At 42.2% G+C, this 18,559-nt stretch overlaps 3 protein-coding genes across 4 annotated transcripts in view; 2 read left to right on the top strand and 1 right to left on the bottom strand.

Annotated features, from left to right (window-relative positions):
- Positions 1-11,091, top strand: part of cpamd8 (C3 and PZP like alpha-2-macroglobulin domain containing 8) — a 51,715-nt gene extending 40,624 nt beyond the window's left edge. The window contains exons 38-44 of the mRNA XM_050055211.1: positions 665-739; positions 963-1,068; positions 1,279-1,389; positions 1,474-1,686; positions 4,298-4,372; positions 7,678-7,879; positions 8,675-11,091. Coding sequence (XP_049911168.1) covers positions 665-739; positions 963-1,068; positions 1,279-1,389; positions 1,474-1,686; positions 4,298-4,372; positions 7,678-7,879; position 8,675 — 783 coding nt within the window. The 3' untranslated portion in view covers positions 8,676-11,091. The remainder of the gene's footprint in view (positions 1-664; positions 740-962; positions 1,069-1,278; positions 1,390-1,473; positions 1,687-4,297; positions 4,373-7,677; positions 7,880-8,674) is intronic.
- A 1,407-nt stretch (positions 11,092-12,498) lies between these two features.
- On the top strand, positions 12,499-15,060 carry odf3l2b (outer dense fiber of sperm tails 3-like 2b). 2 transcript variants are annotated; one of them, XM_050055223.1, is made up of 4 exons: positions 12,499-13,069; positions 13,719-13,829; positions 14,199-14,312; positions 14,555-15,060. In XM_050055223.1, exons 1-4 carry the CDS (start codon positions 12,994-12,996, stop codon positions 15,040-15,042), a joined length of 789 nt encoding a protein of 262 aa, XP_049911180.1. In that variant the 5' UTR covers positions 12,499-12,993; the 3' UTR covers positions 15,043-15,060. The 2 variants fall into 2 exon arrangements, with proteins under 2 accessions (XP_049911180.1, XP_049911181.1); XM_050055224.1 differs by lacking the exon at positions 12,499-13,069 and adding an exon at positions 13,197-13,374.
- Positions 15,061-15,107: 47 nt separating this feature from the next.
- Positions 15,108-17,522, bottom strand: cks2 (CDC28 protein kinase regulatory subunit 2). Its single transcript, XM_050055226.1, has 3 exons — positions 17,320-17,522; positions 16,681-16,808; positions 15,108-15,652 (listed from the first exon to the last, which is right to left on the bottom strand). Exons 1-3 carry the CDS (start codon positions 17,376-17,378, stop codon positions 15,609-15,611), a joined length of 231 nt encoding a protein of 76 aa, XP_049911183.1. The 5' UTR covers positions 17,379-17,522; the 3' UTR covers positions 15,108-15,608.
- Positions 17,523-18,559: the final 1,037 nt, after the last annotated feature.

Below are 18,559 nucleotides of genomic sequence, written 5' to 3'. Positions count from 1 at the left end.
TCACGTTAGACGTGTTCCAGGCACAACCCACTGGTAGGAGGCCCCGGGGCAGGCCCAGAACACACTGGAGGGATTACACATCTCGTCTGGCCTGGGAACACCTTGGGGTCCCCCAGAAGGAGCTGGAAAGCGTTGCTGGGGAGAGGGACGTCTGGGGTCCTTTGCTCGGCCTGCTGCCCCTGCGACCAGACCTTGGATAAGTGGTTGAAGATGGATGGATGGATGGATGGATGGATGGATGGATGGATGGATCATCAGCCATAGGTTTTTACTTCCTCCCAACAGATATAATACATGAGAGAGAGGGGAATATGCATAGATTCATTTTTGTTTTTAGTGAATTAATTGAGCCTTGTGAAACTCTTATTTTTAAAGATGTTGGTATGTAACGTGTTGAACTGATTTCCAGCTCTGGGGTTTTCTTAGGGTAGCGCAAGAAACTAGTGAGATGGATCACAGAAGCATTTAGAAATATTACCCACATCAATGCTTCACCAAGAACAACACATGTTCACGCATACTCTACAAAACTTCTGAACCAATTTCAAGACTAAACCAATAAACCAACCAAAATCTTTAAGTCTGTGTCTGCACAGATTTGCTTGAGTCCAGTTGTGTGTTCTTCTACATGCAGAGCCTGATTTTCTTTTTTCTTTCTCAACAGCTGCTGATGGACAAGCGCGTGGGTCTGAAGAGATACGAGCTGAATGGAAGAAAAGTGTTGTTCTACTTTGATGAGGTGAGTTTAATCCAAAATCTCCCTTGTTGTGTCCATCAAGGCTCAGATCGAAGATAATCGTATGTTTGGAAATGGTGGATGAGGAGCCAGTGTTTGCACAGAGTTAGGGAGAAGTCTGTATGTAGTAACAGTGTATTGGTGTACATAATTAAAGTGCTTTACATTTGTATTTGTTTCTGAGTGTTTTTGCAAGTATTTTTCTGTGTTTGCCACTGTTTCTTAGATCCCCAGCCAGTGCATGACGTGTGTGGCCTTTCAAGCCGTCCGGGAATACATTGTTGGCAAGACAGCGCCTGTTCCGGTCAAGATCTATGACTACTACGAACCAGGTGTGCCTCTGATGAATATTTTAAGTACTGCTCTTTAAAGAGTTACAGAGCAGGAAAACTGTCTAGCTCGCCATGATTTATGAAGCGACTTCTTTCTTTGAGGAAATTGGATTTTTTTCAAGTTTATGACCTAGTTATGGTGAGTGTCATCCTTGTTTTGTGTGTGTGGATGTGTGAACGTGCTGGTGTGGGTCTGCCCTTTTCATGCAGCCTTTGAGGCCACGCGGTTCTACAACGTTAGCGAGAGCAGTCCGCTAGCACGGGAGCTGTGTGATGGGCCCACTTGCAATGAGGTGGAAAGTTCAACTAATCAGTGGATAGGTGAGACTCATGGTACGCTCCTTAATGATTCACAGACACCACACTGCCATCAGTTTCTTAAAAACACATATATTCCCCCTGCAGGTTTTGTGCAGGCGAACCAGTGCAACAATGTGTTTGGCTGTCTGGAGGAGGAGCAGTTTGAGCGCTGCACTTGCTACAGGGACTGCGGTTATGACGGGGAGCCAGTTTGTGGGTCAGACGGCCAGCTCTACCAGAACCAGTGTCAGATGGAGGTGTTTGCCTGTCGAAACGGGACACGCATCAAGCAGGTTCCGCTGTCCCAGTGTCCTCACAGTAAGAGCTCTCACATCACACATCACCTGGACTTTGGCCTTACAACTTGTCAGGCTCCATAATTCACTCACACTGCTGCTGGCTATACTATAACCTGGCTTCAGATTTCTGATTCTCCACCCTCATCTCAGATTTGTTGAACGCTTCAAAGACATTAACTGGTTGGAAAAACATTCGACCAATCGTAGCGTGGTAGGCAGGACTAAGAAGTGAGCGTTATCTTCTTACATAGTTAGCTAACTACCTTGCTACATTTGTGGAAAGTAGTGACAGCTTGGACAAGACTGATTCATCAGTTGTAAGTCCATGTAGAGAAACAACGTGGAATTCCTCACCTTCTGAACGTATGGTGAACGACAAATCCAAAAAATTGAGAAAATCCTAACGCATTAAAGTAAAATTAGCAACAGCAAAACTGTATGAAAACATCCAATTGATAGTAAATAAGCAGGTACACCGCACACAAGAGGGTTTAATTGCTTCTTTCAATTTAGTTTTCAAAGACTAAATCAAAAGAAAAGGCAATTCAGCCCTCTTGTGTACGGTGTATCTACTTATTTACTATCAAACTGATGTTTCTTGCCATCACCTGCACCAAGTTATAAGGGCTGACAGTGCTGTGCACGGGGCATGTGGTTTTATATGAAACATCCGTTTACAACCTCTCTCACAACTCTATATATATCAATTATCTAGTACCCAAGTCTCATTTATCCAGCTGAATGCTCCGTACTATCAAAACACATTCATTTTCACTAAAATCGTACTATTTAGAACACTTCTGTATAATCTCACCCATGGACGAGTTGCACACCTGCGCTGTTTATGTGTAGGTGTTTTATTGAATAGTGATGTTTTTGCAAAAATGCATGTGTTTTGGAAGTACTGAGCATACAACTGGATAAATGAGACTTGGATTATACTGCATGAGACTTTGTAAACAGATGTTTTGATATAGTTTTGCCGTCGTTGAATGCGGACCCCCAATTAATAAAGAATGTTTGCCTTTTTTGGATTCTCCGTTCACTGTGGAGGCATGTGAGAAAAACTTTTTCCTAACAAAGTCAAAGAAACACGTGGTGAGTACTTGATTTACAAAAGTTTATTTTGTGGTCAAGTATTCCTTTAATATCAGTTACGTGTGTTTAAATGTATACCATGCAGGACTGTCAGTTACTGTTTGTAAACAAGTTCACCAGTAAAAGGAAAAGACGACCCCAGATTCACTCGAAGTTGGCTTTTTGCCATGCTATATTTGTATTTAGTTTGGTACAGTAATTCTTGGATGCCTGCAGCTTACAGTCTGTTGTTAAACGCGACCCTCTATGACCTTAACTCATCAACAGTTTCCACCATCTTTGGATTTTTCGTTCACCGTGGAGGCATGCGAGCAAAACAATGGTCATTTAAATCGAAAAATTCAACGCATCCAACGCAGCAGCTACTGTTTGGTCACGGCAAAACATAAAAAGAAATTAGCTAATATGAACACTGTGTTTTTTAAGTCAAATTATCATGCTAACGCTAATAGACTTTGGTGAAAATAATTGCTTAGATGTTTTCATTTCACTTCATTTTGAAACAGCCACAATTTCAAACTACTGCTTGTCACATCTTGCCGTGTGCATCCCAGAGCAGCTACTATCAACTGTATACTGTTGATTTTTTACAATAGGTGGGCCGTAACTCACAGATTGCATATCCCAGAACTTTAAGAGGAACTTCAGAGGAAACGAGTGTGTGTCCCTGTGCGTGTGGAACTCTTGTGAGCTTGTGTTTTTATCAGATACAGTCAGTTAGCCTAGTTGTAACTCAATATGTGTGTGTAATCGTCCACATGTCCATTGTGCACGCGTCTGTATGTGTGTCTATTCACATGCACGTGCAAGCGCTCCTGTGCTCCTCTGTGTGTGTGCTGTGATCTGAGCTGTAGAAACAGCTGTTCAGGTGTTGAGCTGATTACTGGATGAGTTTTCTGAGGAGAGCTACCCACCGTAACCCCCCCCCCCCAAACCCTCTTTCGCTCTCTGCTGTATTACAGGGCTCTCTCCAAATGACAGAGTGCTTTTGTCCAGCCCTTTGAAATCCTTGTCACATTCCTTTCCGACGCACAGCCCAACAACAAAGGAGCCTTCATGTTGTGGGGCAGATTGGGGAAAAGGCATAGACAAAACTTTGGTGGGAAAAGACCTCAGTTTGTGCCAAGTGGTTCATGCTGTAGATTATCAAAAGAATCATATTTTTGTTTAGAGCTCCCTGACCTTGTTTGTTTGTGTATGGTTGTGTGGGGGAGGTTCATGCCACCATTTCCCTGTTTTGAAAAGGAAAAAGATACAATTTGTTTCCACACACGGCGGTCCCTCTGGCCATGGTTTGGCCCCGGCTATTTTTGGAAAGATTTTAATGCAGGCCTCTGTTGAGACTGAGTGTACATCATTGTTTTGCCAAGAAGTGTTGCTCAGTGGGGTGGATAATGCTTCTGGGCAGTATTTAGATTATGCAACACTGAAACTCTGTTGAATTCATTACGAGTTTTTTTTTAAGTGCCGTGGCAGCCACATAAATGTGAATAATCTAACGTGTGTGTGTTTGTATATGTTTGTATTTCCAGTGGAGACCACGGTGGAGGACAGGCAACCAATAGCAAACCAGGAAACTGAGCAGCCCTCAGTGCCTGTGCACACAGGTAACTTCATCTACCACACCTTTTCCTACTCACACACAGCTTTACCTTCCATCTCCAACCTTCTCTCTATCTTTATGCTAATGCCAGCTGTACCCAGCAGCAGAGGCAGCACTACTCTATATATTTTCTGCCTACAGTAGCTTTTACTTATTCGCTATTGATTATGCAGGATGTTACATCCGCTGTCTGAATGCTACAGCCTTTATTTCTCTAGGCATGTCATCTGATTCTGCATCCATTAATCTGGGCTTCTGTGTCAGCTAAATGTAAATATACAGAGCCTGAGATCTCAGTTATGTCATATGCTTGACATGCACCCTTTTTTGTACACCGTATGTGTTATTGTCATGTGGATAATGGGACTTCACAAGGCTAGGAAGAAGAAAGAGTGAGACAAAGATTAAAGGGTGCGAGGGGTGTAAAACTAAGTACAGAAAGCGGAGAAAGACAGTCAAAGAGGGATGAGCGGCAGACGAGGTGAAAGAAGAAAAAAGAGCAGGGCAGAAAGAGAGAGAGGATGAGAGGGAAGTAGAGGGAAGTAGATACGTAGGTGGGGTGTGTGGCAGCGCATTCCCCTGCCACCACATCATGTCTACGATCGGTGTGATAAATAGGTGGATAGGTTTCACACTGCGGGCTTGATTGTTGCCCTGCCATGAGCTTAGATCAGCTGCTGCTTCCAGAGAGGCGGCCAGAGAATTCCTGATAGGATGTTTGGCTGCTTGCGGAGGGAGGATGTAGCTGTGTTACATTTGGCAACAAAAACACAAAAAGGCAGCGAAGTCATTCACAAGTGGCAGAAGTGCATGCGCTGTACATGTGTGTGTGGACTGCATGTGGTGATAAGTGAGCTGATATATAGCATTAATGTCTGCCTATGTGAATGTTTGAGTTGTGTACAGGTGTGTGTGTGTGTGTGTGTGTGTGCGTGTGTGATGTGGCACAGCCTGCACTGACTTGTCTCCCAGCCTGCAGCTCCCAGTAGCTGCAGCTCACAAAGCTGCTCTCAGTCAAAGGTCTCTGTAGTACAAAAGCTAACGCTTCACACTCACCACAGGAATGCTGTTATGCACTCACACACACATATATGTATCCATATATGCACACACACATACACGTATTGCATGCTCACACAGGCAAATACGCCCACATAGACACACACGCGTACACACACTCACCTAGAATATGATAACCCAGGGGTGATTAGATTGAATAAGTACTGTAAAAACACTGTCATTGTAAACCATTAGAATGTTGACGACATGCCCGCTAAGTGCACTGAGAGTGTAATAGGTGAGGGCGGGTTGTGCCAAGGAACTGACAGTTTCCACTGGAACAGTGGAGGAAGCTGAAGCTCTGGAATTAGCTTCCCTGTGCAGACTTGTCTTATTAGTGAACTTGTACCAGAGGACAACATACATTAGAATGGATACACAGACTGCAAGCTTCATTTGAGATGAAATGTTCCGTCACGTGCATGTGCTGTAGTCAGTTTTAACTTCCCGCTTTAGTAATCAAATGTTAACATATCCTTTCTGTGTGTTTGTGTTCAACCTCACCATGAAGTCTAATGTGTAACAAAAATTGTCTGATGTCTGATTGTAGTGGACTCACAGTAAGCACTCGTAGTAAACATGTGATAAAGCTGTGCTGTTCTCCAGTAGTGTGAGTTTAAAGTAGCGTGTTATGTGAGAATACAACATTTTAAGCAGGCAGGGACCCCTACTGTCTGTGATGGGGTATCGCTACAAGAGCGTCAGATGTACAGGTCATTAAAGGTGCCTTGTGGAGTTTTCTTGTTTACCTTCAGTGTTAATCACCAGAAAGCACATGTGTATCCTTGAGGTCCATCTGCAAAGCTGATTTTTCTTAAGAGTTTGAAACCTCTCTAATTTACATTCATATTTACTGTTGACTGTCTTCTTCTTCCCTACTGTGTAGCTATGTTCTTTTGTGCTTTACCGCCACCTGCAGATCAGGGGAACAGTATAAAACCACTGGCAGTGTGTATCAGATACATGCATGCGTCTGGTGCACATGTGCAAGAAAAGAAAAAACAGAGACTCATATGACGCAAGATTGCTCCTTAAGCTTCTAGAGATCCCAAACTCAACTGTATAGTCTTCATGACACCAACTAAATCCAGCTCTTGTTAATCACATACTGTTATCAACCATTCAATGGCCACCTTGTCAAGGCCAGGGGTGAGCGATCGAGCTATACACCAGCTCCAAATCGTTCAAAATTCAGCAGCTGGACTTCTGACTAAAACAAAACAATCCTCACAGATCACATCTATTTTGGTTTGCCTGCACTGGCTTCCAGTCTCTTTCTGAATCCATTTTTAAGTTCTTTCAATGATATACGAGGCCTCTAGTGATCTGGATCTGGCACTGGAGTGTATAACTGAGCTTCTCACACGGTACCGCCCAAACAGGCCCCTCAGGTCTGCTAGTCTGGGTCTTCTAACTGTTCCAGAGTCCACTCCTTGGCTTTGGAACAGTCTCCCACTGAGTGTCAGATCAGCTGACTCTGTTCACATCTTTAAATCTCATGTTAAAACTTACTTCGACAGATTGGCCTTTCCTGACAGTTGATAGACTTATTGTGTGTATGGGAGTGTATATTTGCAGCCATGTGTATATGTATGCATGCTTATAGGTATATGTTGGTGTAGGCGTATGTTTATGTTTTATTAGTATCACTTCTGTTTTGTATTTTCTGCACCTTGGAAAGCCCTTTATGCTTTCAGCTCAAAAAGTACTCTACAAATAAAGCTAGTATTTTTTTTTATTATTACCTCATCTCCGTGTAGGATGACATTTAGCATCTTTGGTATTACAGAAACAAGTTTTCTAACTGCACTTACGGATTTCAGCAGCACTGCTGTTAGGTCTGTGTTGTAATGACAACAAAGATGGGTAACGACATGAACACTGAAATATAACCATAAAATGTTGCTTTAAATTCCCCTGACCATGATTTAATGGGTATATATCGACTGCCAAGATGATTAGTTTTGAATTTGAGAGGCCCACAAGGAGGCGTGAGGTCCTGCCAGTAGTTGTAGCAACAACCGAATGCCAATTTGTGTCCATGATAGCAAGCTAGCTAGCCAGTGACAAGTGAGAGCAGTGGAAATTATGGCTTATCCATCTCGAAATAGCCTACTGGTACATTGTAATCAAAGATGCATGAAGTCTTGTGTACAGTGTAAACATAGATACAAACCTGACAGGACAAGCGCCAAGCTCACATCTGGTGTAACGTGTCTCCATTTTTCACCCCATCCGTGATCTCTCCAGGTGAAGAGGAGCAGGGCTCCATGGCAGAGGTGTCCTACTACTCCTACGAATACGACCCAGATTCTGAGCCTTTCCTCGCTGATGCAGAGGGAGGGGACCATTTTGACCTTCCTGACGGTGGGCAGGACGTAGAACAGAAGGTGCTCCAGCCAGCAGATACCCAGCTACCCACACTGGACACAAAAAACACCCCTGAGCGATGGTAGGAGCTGCTCCATCAATTCTGTTTCTATATATATATCTCTTAGTCAACAAACCCTGTGAAAAGACCAAAACTAAGAACACTGGTCTGTCTTTCAGTACTTGCCAATTTCCCCACCCTGTCTGTAGCACACAGCCCCAAGCTTATTCATTCCTACAAAAACTTATTTTTAAAAATGGTCACTTGTTTACTAAAACAGCTGGGCACTGTAGTTTTTAGTAAACATCAGTCAAACGGGAGGAATGGTGCATTTGTTGGGACTGTTTTCAGACACAGATGAACCCACATGTGGTGCTCTTAAAAGTATCTATGACTGCAGAAATATGTATGTGGGCTGCCTCAAAATAAACTACAGACCTTGTTGAAACAGCTATGTCATTCATCATTTAGTAGCCTTTATGGTTAGTTATTTGCAGGTATGAAATGCACCTGGTAAAGTGACAGCTCACCCCCAAATCAAAAATGCATACTGTATTTTTCCTTTTACCTTTAGTGCTATTTATCAGTGTAGATTGTTTGGTGCGAGTTGTCGAGCGTTGGAGATATTGGCCGTAGTTTCATGTAGGGACTTTTTACCAAACTACAGCTGCCAATTGTGCATCTACTCATGATGAGAGGCTTGTGCTCTAGGCTTGAGCTAACACTAGATCCACGCTTCCTTCTGTGTGGTGATACGGTTGATTTTGGGGTGAACTGTCTCTTTAAATAACAATACAGATTTATACTGTTGAGTGAGAGAAGTGTTAATAGTGTCTGATCTTATAATGGTTTGTCTTGTTTTCTTGTCGTCCACAGAAACGCCCACAGAGTGAAGCCATACCCACCTCCAAATTGTACATTATTTGTGAATATGCTAGTGAATGGAAAGAGAAGAGAGACTTGGGACTTGTCCAGCCTGAAAGGAAGAGATGATGGAGTCTGGAGAATAAGAGTGTGACAGTGTGTGAGTGTTTTTAGGTGTTAGATTGTCATGAATGGAGCCTGTGTGGATGCATTTATACATTTGTGTGCGTGTGGTTGTGATGTGAGTGTGTGTGTGTATGACTGCTGTTAAGGTAGTGTCCTCCAGACTTTTATTTTCCTTCCTCCAGACTCCTGGTCACCAATAGGCACCATAGCGTCTTTGTTATTCACTGTACTGCCTTTATAATCACTAGAAGAAATAATCAAGTATTTATGTTTGTAATTACACCTGACTTTAAGCAAAATATTTTGTTATATTTTCTATCTGTGGTATTTATTTGTAGCTAGAGGTCATATCATTTTTATTTTTTTGTCATTGCCCGCCCATACAGTCTACTTTCTGCCCTCGTGGTTCTTTGAGTTCAAACAAAAGATATGTGCTGTCAAAGGCTTTTTTTTTTCCTTTCATAGCAAGCTTTAACCCAATTACTGAAATGTTTGATGAAATTCCTGTGCTGGTATCCTGCTGGAGAAAGACATATGCTGCCCATATGCTTTACAGAAACATAAGCTCAAATGTTTTTCATTTTAAAGATTTTTGGGGGGGCGTTATTGCCTTTCCTAGATATCACAGTGGAGATTGACAGATAAAATAAAGAAGGGGGACTGACATGTAACAAAGGTCTCTGACCGACTCAAACTGGTCCACCAGGACACACCAGCTCAAACGTTTCTGAAACATCGTCTACTCTCAAGTCACCTTTCACCTTACCTACCTTGAGATTTGATTGTACAGTTCATAAGCTATTTTGTTTTTGTTAAATTTTGATTCGTGAAGCAATCAACTTAAAAATCAATAATGAAGTTTTGAATTCATGTAAATGTACCAAATTTGATTAAATGTAGCCCCTGTTCATATCAAAAAAAAAATGTGCTTTTTAAAACAAACGAGAATAAAATTTGTATACAATCCAAGGTTTTGATTTTGTTGGCTTTCACGCTCAGGTTTTGATGCTGTGGTTAATAATCAGACAAGATCTGCTCATGCGTGGGTCATTAAAGGAATACTTCAACAAAAAAAAAAAAAAATTGTATATCAAGTTTTCACTGCGTTACCTTTTATTTGTGTAGCAAACTGTGTTTTTCTTGCATGCCTCTGGTGAACGAAGAATCCAAAAACTGAGAAAATTCGTGATGAATTGATTGAGCAATTCCAATGGGGAACTGAACCGAAAGGGGAACTTATCTATGCTCTCTTTCCAAGCCAGACTCCATTGACAAAAACAGTCATTTTACCTCCCTGAACATGAGAGCAGCCGATGGTTTATTTGTGTAATTGTGAGACTTTGGTGAATCCAAACCAACCCTTTAAAACACCAAAGTTACACAATAAAAATTGATTTTAAATGCTCAGAAAAGTTCATGGCCTTCTCAGAAGCTCGCTCACAGTTGCTTGACTATTTTAGCATCTTCACTTCTGATAGTAAATCCATTTGGCAAGTGTCCTCATACAAGTACTTGGGTATACAGTATGGATAGATGTCAATCTTTCGTTTAATGTACATATTGCTGCTCTAGTGAGGAAGCTTAAAGTGAAGATTGGTTTTTATTTTAGAAGTCTTGTTTTACTTTCAGTGCTCAGGAAAAAAACTTGTTGAAGCTACTTTTCTGTCTGTGATTGAGTACATTGACATATTGTATATGCATGCAACCTCCTCCATTTTACGAAGCCTTGATTCAGTCTACCATGCATCTCTACGTTTTATTACAAATGCATTCTTTATGATTTGCAGGGTTCGACGTCATTGGCCATTCCCAGACAACAGCACTGGTGCATTTTTATCTATAGAGCAATACTAGGCAAACCTCTGGCCAACCTCTGCTCCGCTCTGTTCGTCAGCTCTGGTAGTTACCTGCTATGCTCCTCCAAGTGGTTGCTCTTTAATGTACCCTGGGTTTTAACAGATACTGTGCACCATGGACATGTAACAATCTTCAAAAAGATCTAAAATTAGAAACGCTTACATCCATTGATGAATCTAAGGGCATCATAAAGAATGTGGTGACAGAGACGTGTGCTTGTTTTTCTTCCGAGGCCACTATGTTTGAACAGTTGTTTTATTGTGGATTTTTGTGTTATATGTTGTATATGTTGCATGTTAAATGTGTCCTGATTGGCTGCTACCTTGGCCTGGAGATTTTCAACTGCAATGGGACTTCCTGGTTTAATAAAGGTTAAATAAGAAATAAATAATAACACTAACTGATCAAGGCGGTGGTGGACCAGCAACCCCTGTGTTCTGTGAGGTAAAATTACTGTTATTGTCGAGTTGTGTAAGAGATTGGAGACAGAGGTTTTGACAGTTTTGCTATTGCGGAATGCAGACCTTGATTGCCTTTTTTTGGATTCTCCGTTCAAAGTGAAGGCATGCAATAAAAATAATGTTTTCTTCATGAATTCAAGATAACACATTGTGAGTAACTGATATATACATAGTTATTTTGCTGGCAAAGTATTCCTTTAACATAGGTTACTTTTGTTAGAGTCACTGGCTTCTGTATTTTGCTACCACACTTCCGTCTTCTGTTTGAGCTTGTGCAATTCTACTGTGTATAACTGTAGGATAGAAATACCTTCACCCTTGTTACTTTTCAGTACAATACAATCTCTGCGGATGCAGCACAGCACAGTACATATATCTGCTCTTCTAGCAGAGGAGCTGCAGTTTATGAAAGCTGTGTTGCTCCATTTCCTTTGAAAGGCTAGTTAAGTCTGGAGATAATTTCCTGTCAGCAGCGAGCTGTATTACAACCCTGCTGCTTCAGAGGGCCCTCTGCTTTGATAACTGACTCTGTGACCCCTGGCAGGCTTCTGTGTTGGAGACAGAAAGCATGTACATGTGTGTATCACTTTGTACACACTCTCTACATCTCCTGGTTTGGATGTGCGCGGTACTTTATGTGTTTGTGTAACTGCTCACAGCAGATACGGGTTACCGAAGCAGCGGCCGGGAAAGAGTTAGAGCCTGTTAAAGTTTAATGTTTGTTTTCTGCACGTCAGTTGTCGAGCCGCTCAGTTACTGTGGCCTCTGGCAACTGCAGCTTAGGCCTTTAACTGAGGCCTTCAAATCCCAACTACAAATCATCGCTGGGATTAGAGGAGATCAAAGAGGGCTAAACTGTAACTGCATCTGGGTAATCGGTTTGACCTTATGTTACAGATGAGAAATTAGAGTGTGTGTTGGCAATTTAATGCAGCCTGCCAAATGACGGTACTCTCTCTGTAACTGCTCCAGGTGTGCTGCATCTGACCCTGCATCAGTGTTTGTGTTTTATGTATGTGTGGTTTCTGCATTCTTTCATCAATATAAGGAGGTGTGTATGGAGAACTGGTGCTGTCAGTTATTCATAGTTAAAGGTAAAATTTGAGACAGAAGTTGTGGAACTTCACAAATTCAACCCTCCCTCTGATCTCTGAGCATTTACGTTAGTATTTACCCCTCCAGTCTAAATGGAAAACTTTGTTCCTGTAGTGACAGTCAGCCAGCGATGCAGGGGACCTGGCCGCAGCACACTACCCACAGCAGTCTCCGTGGCAACTGCATGCATGGCTGAAGAGTGATATTGCGTCTCCACACCGCGATGAGCAGAAAGAGTGAAAAGAGAAAGGAGGGAGAGGGGGATCTTGGTTTCATGGTTTGCAGGGGGAGCTAGCATTACATGAGAGTGAGTCGGAGTGATGACATTGTTCCTCAGTAGCAGCTGAGTGCACCTATACATCCACCTCTGTGGAGGAAGGGCTATTCATCCGTCTGAGCCACCAACAGGTGGACAAAGGGGACAAACAGGCAGGTAGATAAAACCCTATCCAGTGCAGAGTCAGCTCTGCTGTTGACACTTTGATGTGTATTATACGGCTCGGGTTTCCTGGTTGTTTCAGAGGAAATTAGGGATTGATTCTGGATCATACGGGGCTCTGGGTTTCACTGTGAGGCAGGGCACGGCTGAGGATGGATCCTGGAGGAACATTAATATGATAACTAGAAAAACCATCAAGATGGACATGGAGTGAGGTGCTCCTCTAACAAATGAATTTTCAAATATGCAGCTGACCTCAGTTTTGGCTAAACGAGGGAACAACCTGCCAGCCAGCTTCTTTTTGCTATGACTGACATGCTGTATGAATGTCTCAGTAGTACTGCTACCATTGAATGATTCCTGAAGGATTCAATTCTACAAAGAGTCAAATGGAGAAGAAATACCCTGTAATAGCAGGAAGAGAAAAGGGTAAGTTTGTCAATACATTATGTAAACCCATACATCATTACCTATGTTTCAGCTGGTAAATTTCAAAGGGGGAACATTGACTTGAGCAGAGCGGAGGGTTTCTCAGAGTGCAGACCTGCCAGGACTCGCTCCTCTCTGTGAAAAATGCTTTCACTTGCTCTGCTTGTGCACATGCCACAGAACATTTGTACGCTGATGTAACACCTGTGTCTTCATGTGCTGCATCCTGCTCGCTTTTTTTTTGACCCAATGCACATGATAGAGGACAATCAGATGCAAGCTGGAGGCTAATTGGCTGTTATAAGGTGCGACGACGCAGGTCTAATGCAGATCATTCTTGCCTCTCACACTGGAGTTTATCAGATGGTGATAAGTGGTCACAGTTATGCAAAATTCGATAATTTTTTGCAAATATGTGGACATTGCATTCTAATGAGTCACTGACTGGTGCTGAAACATACTAACCTTACTTACTACTCCTTTATACACACACAGATTTTATTTAATTTGTCCCATAAAGCACTTTGTAACTGTGTTTTGAAAAGTGCCATACAAATAAAGATTATTATTGTTATTAATATTACTGCATATTTTGCTATATCAGTATGTGTGGGTCATTCTTCTTTGTGACATTTCCCCACGTCTCTAGGGCCAGGGCCTGGGCGCTATGGGCTTCCTCCCACCATCGGATTCATGGGCCACGACTTCACCAAGCCAACGAGCCCTGCCTATTCTTTCCACGGCAGGATGAGTGACACCAGTGAGCTCTTTATCTCCTCAACCTTTAGATTATTCTTTAGCTGCACAGCTGTGGAGGAAACTTTGATGCTATCTCTGTCAGACCTTTGTTGTCAGAACCACGAGTCTTATCAAGAATACACAAACATTATATTTTTATAAAACAACAGCATTGTGTTCATCTTGTCAGAGTGATATAATCTCCTCAAACAGGAGCTAAGTCAGAGTGGTACACGTCCTAAGTGGTGTAATGCCAAATTAAAGCCAGTAGGGGGAGACAATGCCTCACTTTATGTTCATCTAGCCAGTTTTAGGACCACTGCATGATTAAACTATACTGACAGAAGAGACATTATATTAAATTGATCATAAATGTTTACTTTCCCTGCAGTGTATTGTGTAGACTCAAGTCCAGGGCCGCAGTATCACATCGATGCAAAGATCACTCGCTTTGGAAGGGATGGCACACCTGCATACTCAATGTTGGGCAGAGTGAAAGCACAGAGTAAGTTCCTCTTCTGAATAAGAAAATGACGGTTATTTTGAGCGCACATTTTGTTCAGGTTATGTCGTTATGACTCATTTTGTGAAAGGGTGAACGCTTGTACAAGAACATTTGTTTTCGACACTACTTCCAGAGATCAAGTGTCAGCTGTTGTAACTGAAAATCTGAACCCCACTCAGTGAACACTACCATATGGTGTTGAGCTGATGGTTTGTATTATTCAACTGTTTTCTGTTCACTAGAGGAGCTCTTCCAGACACCTGGACCTGGTGCATACAGCCCTGAGAAGACCCCACCATGCAACCTCCAGCGCAGACCCCCGTCCTACACAATGGGCGCCCGTACGCACTACCGAAGCGTGGACGCAGTACCTGCTCCTAACAAGTACTGTCTCCCTCCGCTAATGGGCCCTCAAGTCCCGAACAAGCAAGCCAGCGCAAGCTACACAATGTCAGGTAGTTTCAGCACAGGGGGACCTTCTGTGGATTTAGCCAAGACGCCAGGGCCTTGCAGGTACAACAGTACGGACCCGAGTGTTTATCTACCCAGACAGCCGGCGTATTCCATGCTGGGACGCCACGGCTTACCCAGAGATGCCACAGAGAAACCCGGTCCTGGAACTTACAATCCAGAGAAAGTAACAGTTCACAAGGCTCGGGCACCAGCCTACTCCCTGGGTGTCAGACACTCTGAATTTGTTACCCCACTTGTTGTCAATGTTTCTGACTGAACATCGTCGCACTCTCACACTTATTCTGTAATCTGGTAGAAAAAAAAAAAACATATGAGCAAACGTGAAGAAGTACATTTAATCTTGTTCTTTCAACAACAAAGAACGTGTTGAATCATCCATGACTCACTGTTGACATTTATAATATCTAGAAATAATATTATATACACAACACAAACATAAGTTTAAGAACAGGAAAAACACAGAAAGTTTTTGGGGAGAATAGTGAGCTGGAGAAAAATAAAACCCTATGCCTGTCCGATACTCAGCAAGTAAATCAATCATAACAAAATGGCATCAAAAGACTTTTAAAAAAATGTATTAAAATGTACAATCGACAGGCAAGCTCCGCCTTCATATTGTTTATAAGGTTATCCTTCACAGTGAAAACAAAGTGTTTGCCTCCCATTGCCTCTAAAAATTGAGGGAGTTTGAAAGGACAAAAGAAAAGATGCAACTAAGGGTTTTCTAACGATACATTAGAGCATATGAAGAGATGTATGTAGGAGAGATGTATGGTTCTTATCAGCAAAGATGATAGAAGATGATTTACAGGTGGTTTCCATTTAATCCTTTGGGAGAGGTCTTCTGAAAAGCAGTATGTGTGGCTCTAGAGAGTAAAGCAAAGAAGAAGTATCCGTCAGCTTCATCTACTGTACCATACAGTACAGTGGTTACACCATACAGTGTACTAACTTGCACAAGGTTGTGATCCATGTGCATATAAATTTCACTGCTAATGGTACATGCTAGGAGCCGTTAAAGCAGTGATACTCAACTTGCAGCCCGTGGGCCATATTTTGCCCACAATAGGGTGCCAGGTGGCCCACTGACCATTTTCTAATTTACAATAAAATCTAAATTAATTTACACTGGGATTGTTTTTGTCCTTTGAGTGTAAATAAGGTGCCCCTCTCAGAGGTCTGGTCTAATTATTAATATATGAATTACTAAAGTTTGTTATTAACCGGCCCCTGGACTCCTCGCATTTTGCACATGTGGCCCCTGGGCAAAGCAAATTAAGTATCTCTGTTGTAATGGATAGGCTCAGATATTTTCCATGACTACCTTAGTACAAAAATACAGATGTACACTTCAAAAACAAGAATTACTGGTCACCATAATAATTTCGCTCTTCATACTGGCCATCAATAGATCCTTTTGTCGCTGACTACTATGTAAGAGATTGCAGGCAAAATACACAGTCCTCCTGTGCAAAAATGCACTCTACAGCTGGGCTAACGCTAAAACGAGGCTTCAGCTGTTTGAGATAGACAAAACAATTAGGTATTTTCCAGCTGCAGTTGCATTTCCCTGCAGCGTATCCTCGCTGAGCTGCAGAAGTGATAGAAATACAAAGGAGACTTTTGTTCTAAAAATACTGTAACGTTGGAAATACCCATTTGATTAGACCAATTCAAACTGCTGAGACCGTAAAACTATACATTAGCTTTGCTTAAGCATTATGATGCTTTTTTTGCACAGATGGAGAATTGTAGATTTTGTCCCCCATCTCTTGTAGATAGACACCCAGTAACAAAGGATCTGCAAAACCAGTATGGACAAAAACATATGAAAATGATCAATAGCTCTTTCACTGTTACATGAGTGTTGTCTATTAAGTCCATGGGTTCTCACCTGGTTTGTGGATCATGTAGTGAATCCAGCCCTGGCTCTGCTGCACCCCAAGACCCCTCCACTCGTCTTCTGTCATCAGGTGGGAGGAGGGCACCAGTTTGGACAGCTGCTTTGGAAGCACCACATGCCTATGGGAAAATAATTAAAACAGTCAATAATGACCCACTACAAGACAATTTCAGTTTAGCTATTTTAGCTAAGTTTAGTTAGCTAGCTAACGTTGACGCTCGGCCTAACTAATAATAACGTTAGTGTATTTTGTTTGTTTGTTTTAACATGGCAGCGACGTTACGCCCCCAGTTCAAACCAAAGTGATTTTAACATTGTCGATACCGTTAACCGTTAGTTAGCTAGCATTAGCTGTTCCGTTGATTGGGGTTGTTTTGTTGCAGTTTTGTTAGCTAATTACCAAGTTTAACATAACGCTAAGCTAAGTTACACACGCTGTGCTATCTTTTACAGAATCACCCGCTACAAAATGCAAATGCCAGCATACGTTATCGACATTTTGAGCCGTCTAAAATTAGCTAACCGAACCAAGCTTAACATAATTTGACTAACGTTCAACACAGAACAGTTAACGGACTTTTGAAAACGTTAGCTTGTTAATGTTAGCAAATACCGAATAGTTCATCGTACCTGTACTCGAACTCCTCATCGGTGTACTTGTCAGAATAGTAAATCTGTTTTTTCGACATGATAGCTGTCAAAGTTTTAGTCCTGAAAGCTGTTTACGGGTGTTGTTGTGAAGTTAGCTCACTAAGTGACGAGCAGTGTTTGTGAGCGAAACGAGCTGCTGCTGTCATCTGCCGCTGTTTTCAGGGGATGATTCAAACCCCAACGGTTCCCCGCATGCTTCTGATTGGTCCAGACAGCAGCACGTGGACGTCTCTTCCAGTTAGATCGTCTATGTTGGAGAAGATGAACCACTCGGCCGTGAAAACATAACTCGTCAACATGGAAGCACGGTTTGCAACAGTTAGTGTATTTCCACATTAATTATTACCATAACATACACTTTAGCTGTTATCTTCAGTGTCGGTGTTGTGCCGTATCCAAGTTTAAATAAGCCTTAGGCGTTTGAAGGGAAGATATGCGATGCATTTGAAAATGTTCCTTAATCTTTGCCAGGACTTTTCTGAAAGTGGAAACGGCCTCAATAGGAGCTCTTCTCTTTTTCATAACCTCTGCTACGTTGCTACTCTGCCTGCCCTCTTTCCCGGGGTGCTGGAGCTCGACAACATTCTCGACAGACAGTAGGTGGAGGCGTAGGCTACATGTTGCCAGAGGTGAGCTGCAAAAGGTGGTGTTGAATTGAACTCCTAACATTGAAAATGTGCCAACATAGACAAACCTGTAGTAGGCATGTTTTTGCTAAAAGACTGACAATGTATAACCACAGAACATGTTAAAAGGACCCTAAGTATTGCAGACAGTGGGCATACACATCTGAAACAGAATTAGGGACTGTTCGATAGTAATGAGAGGGGAGGGGGTGGTACAAGGCAGGACCATTCTGATGATGGGAAATGATGTGAACGCCCTGGACACAGACTGGCCAATCATAACGTAGCATCAGGCCGGCTCAGACCAGGGTTCGACACCAACACAGCTGTGCTCCATTGACTTTAATGCAATCGTTTAAGATTTCCATCATTTTCAGGCTGGTTTTGTGGATTTGGAGCTAAATGTTGTGCCTGGGGCATGTTGTGTATTTATGATACTCGTTACCTGGAGAGGTTGGAAAAAGATAAATGTTTCTTCCCTGTTCCAAAACCAAAATCAAACCCTGAAGAGTGTAGGGTTAGCTAGCTAGCTACTGAAGATATAGCCTACTGAATGTATACACATGCTGCTTTTGCTTTTTAATGATTATAAC

The sequence above is a fragment of the Epinephelus moara genome, chromosome 10, assembly GCF_006386435.1.
Source record: "Epinephelus moara isolate mb chromosome 10, YSFRI_EMoa_1.0, whole genome shotgun sequence".
Taxonomy (NCBI): Eukaryota; Metazoa; Chordata; class Actinopteri; order Perciformes; family Serranidae; genus Epinephelus; species Epinephelus moara.
The sequence above is the reverse complement of the archived record's forward strand: the minus strand, read 5'-3'. Positions and strand labels throughout refer to the sequence as shown.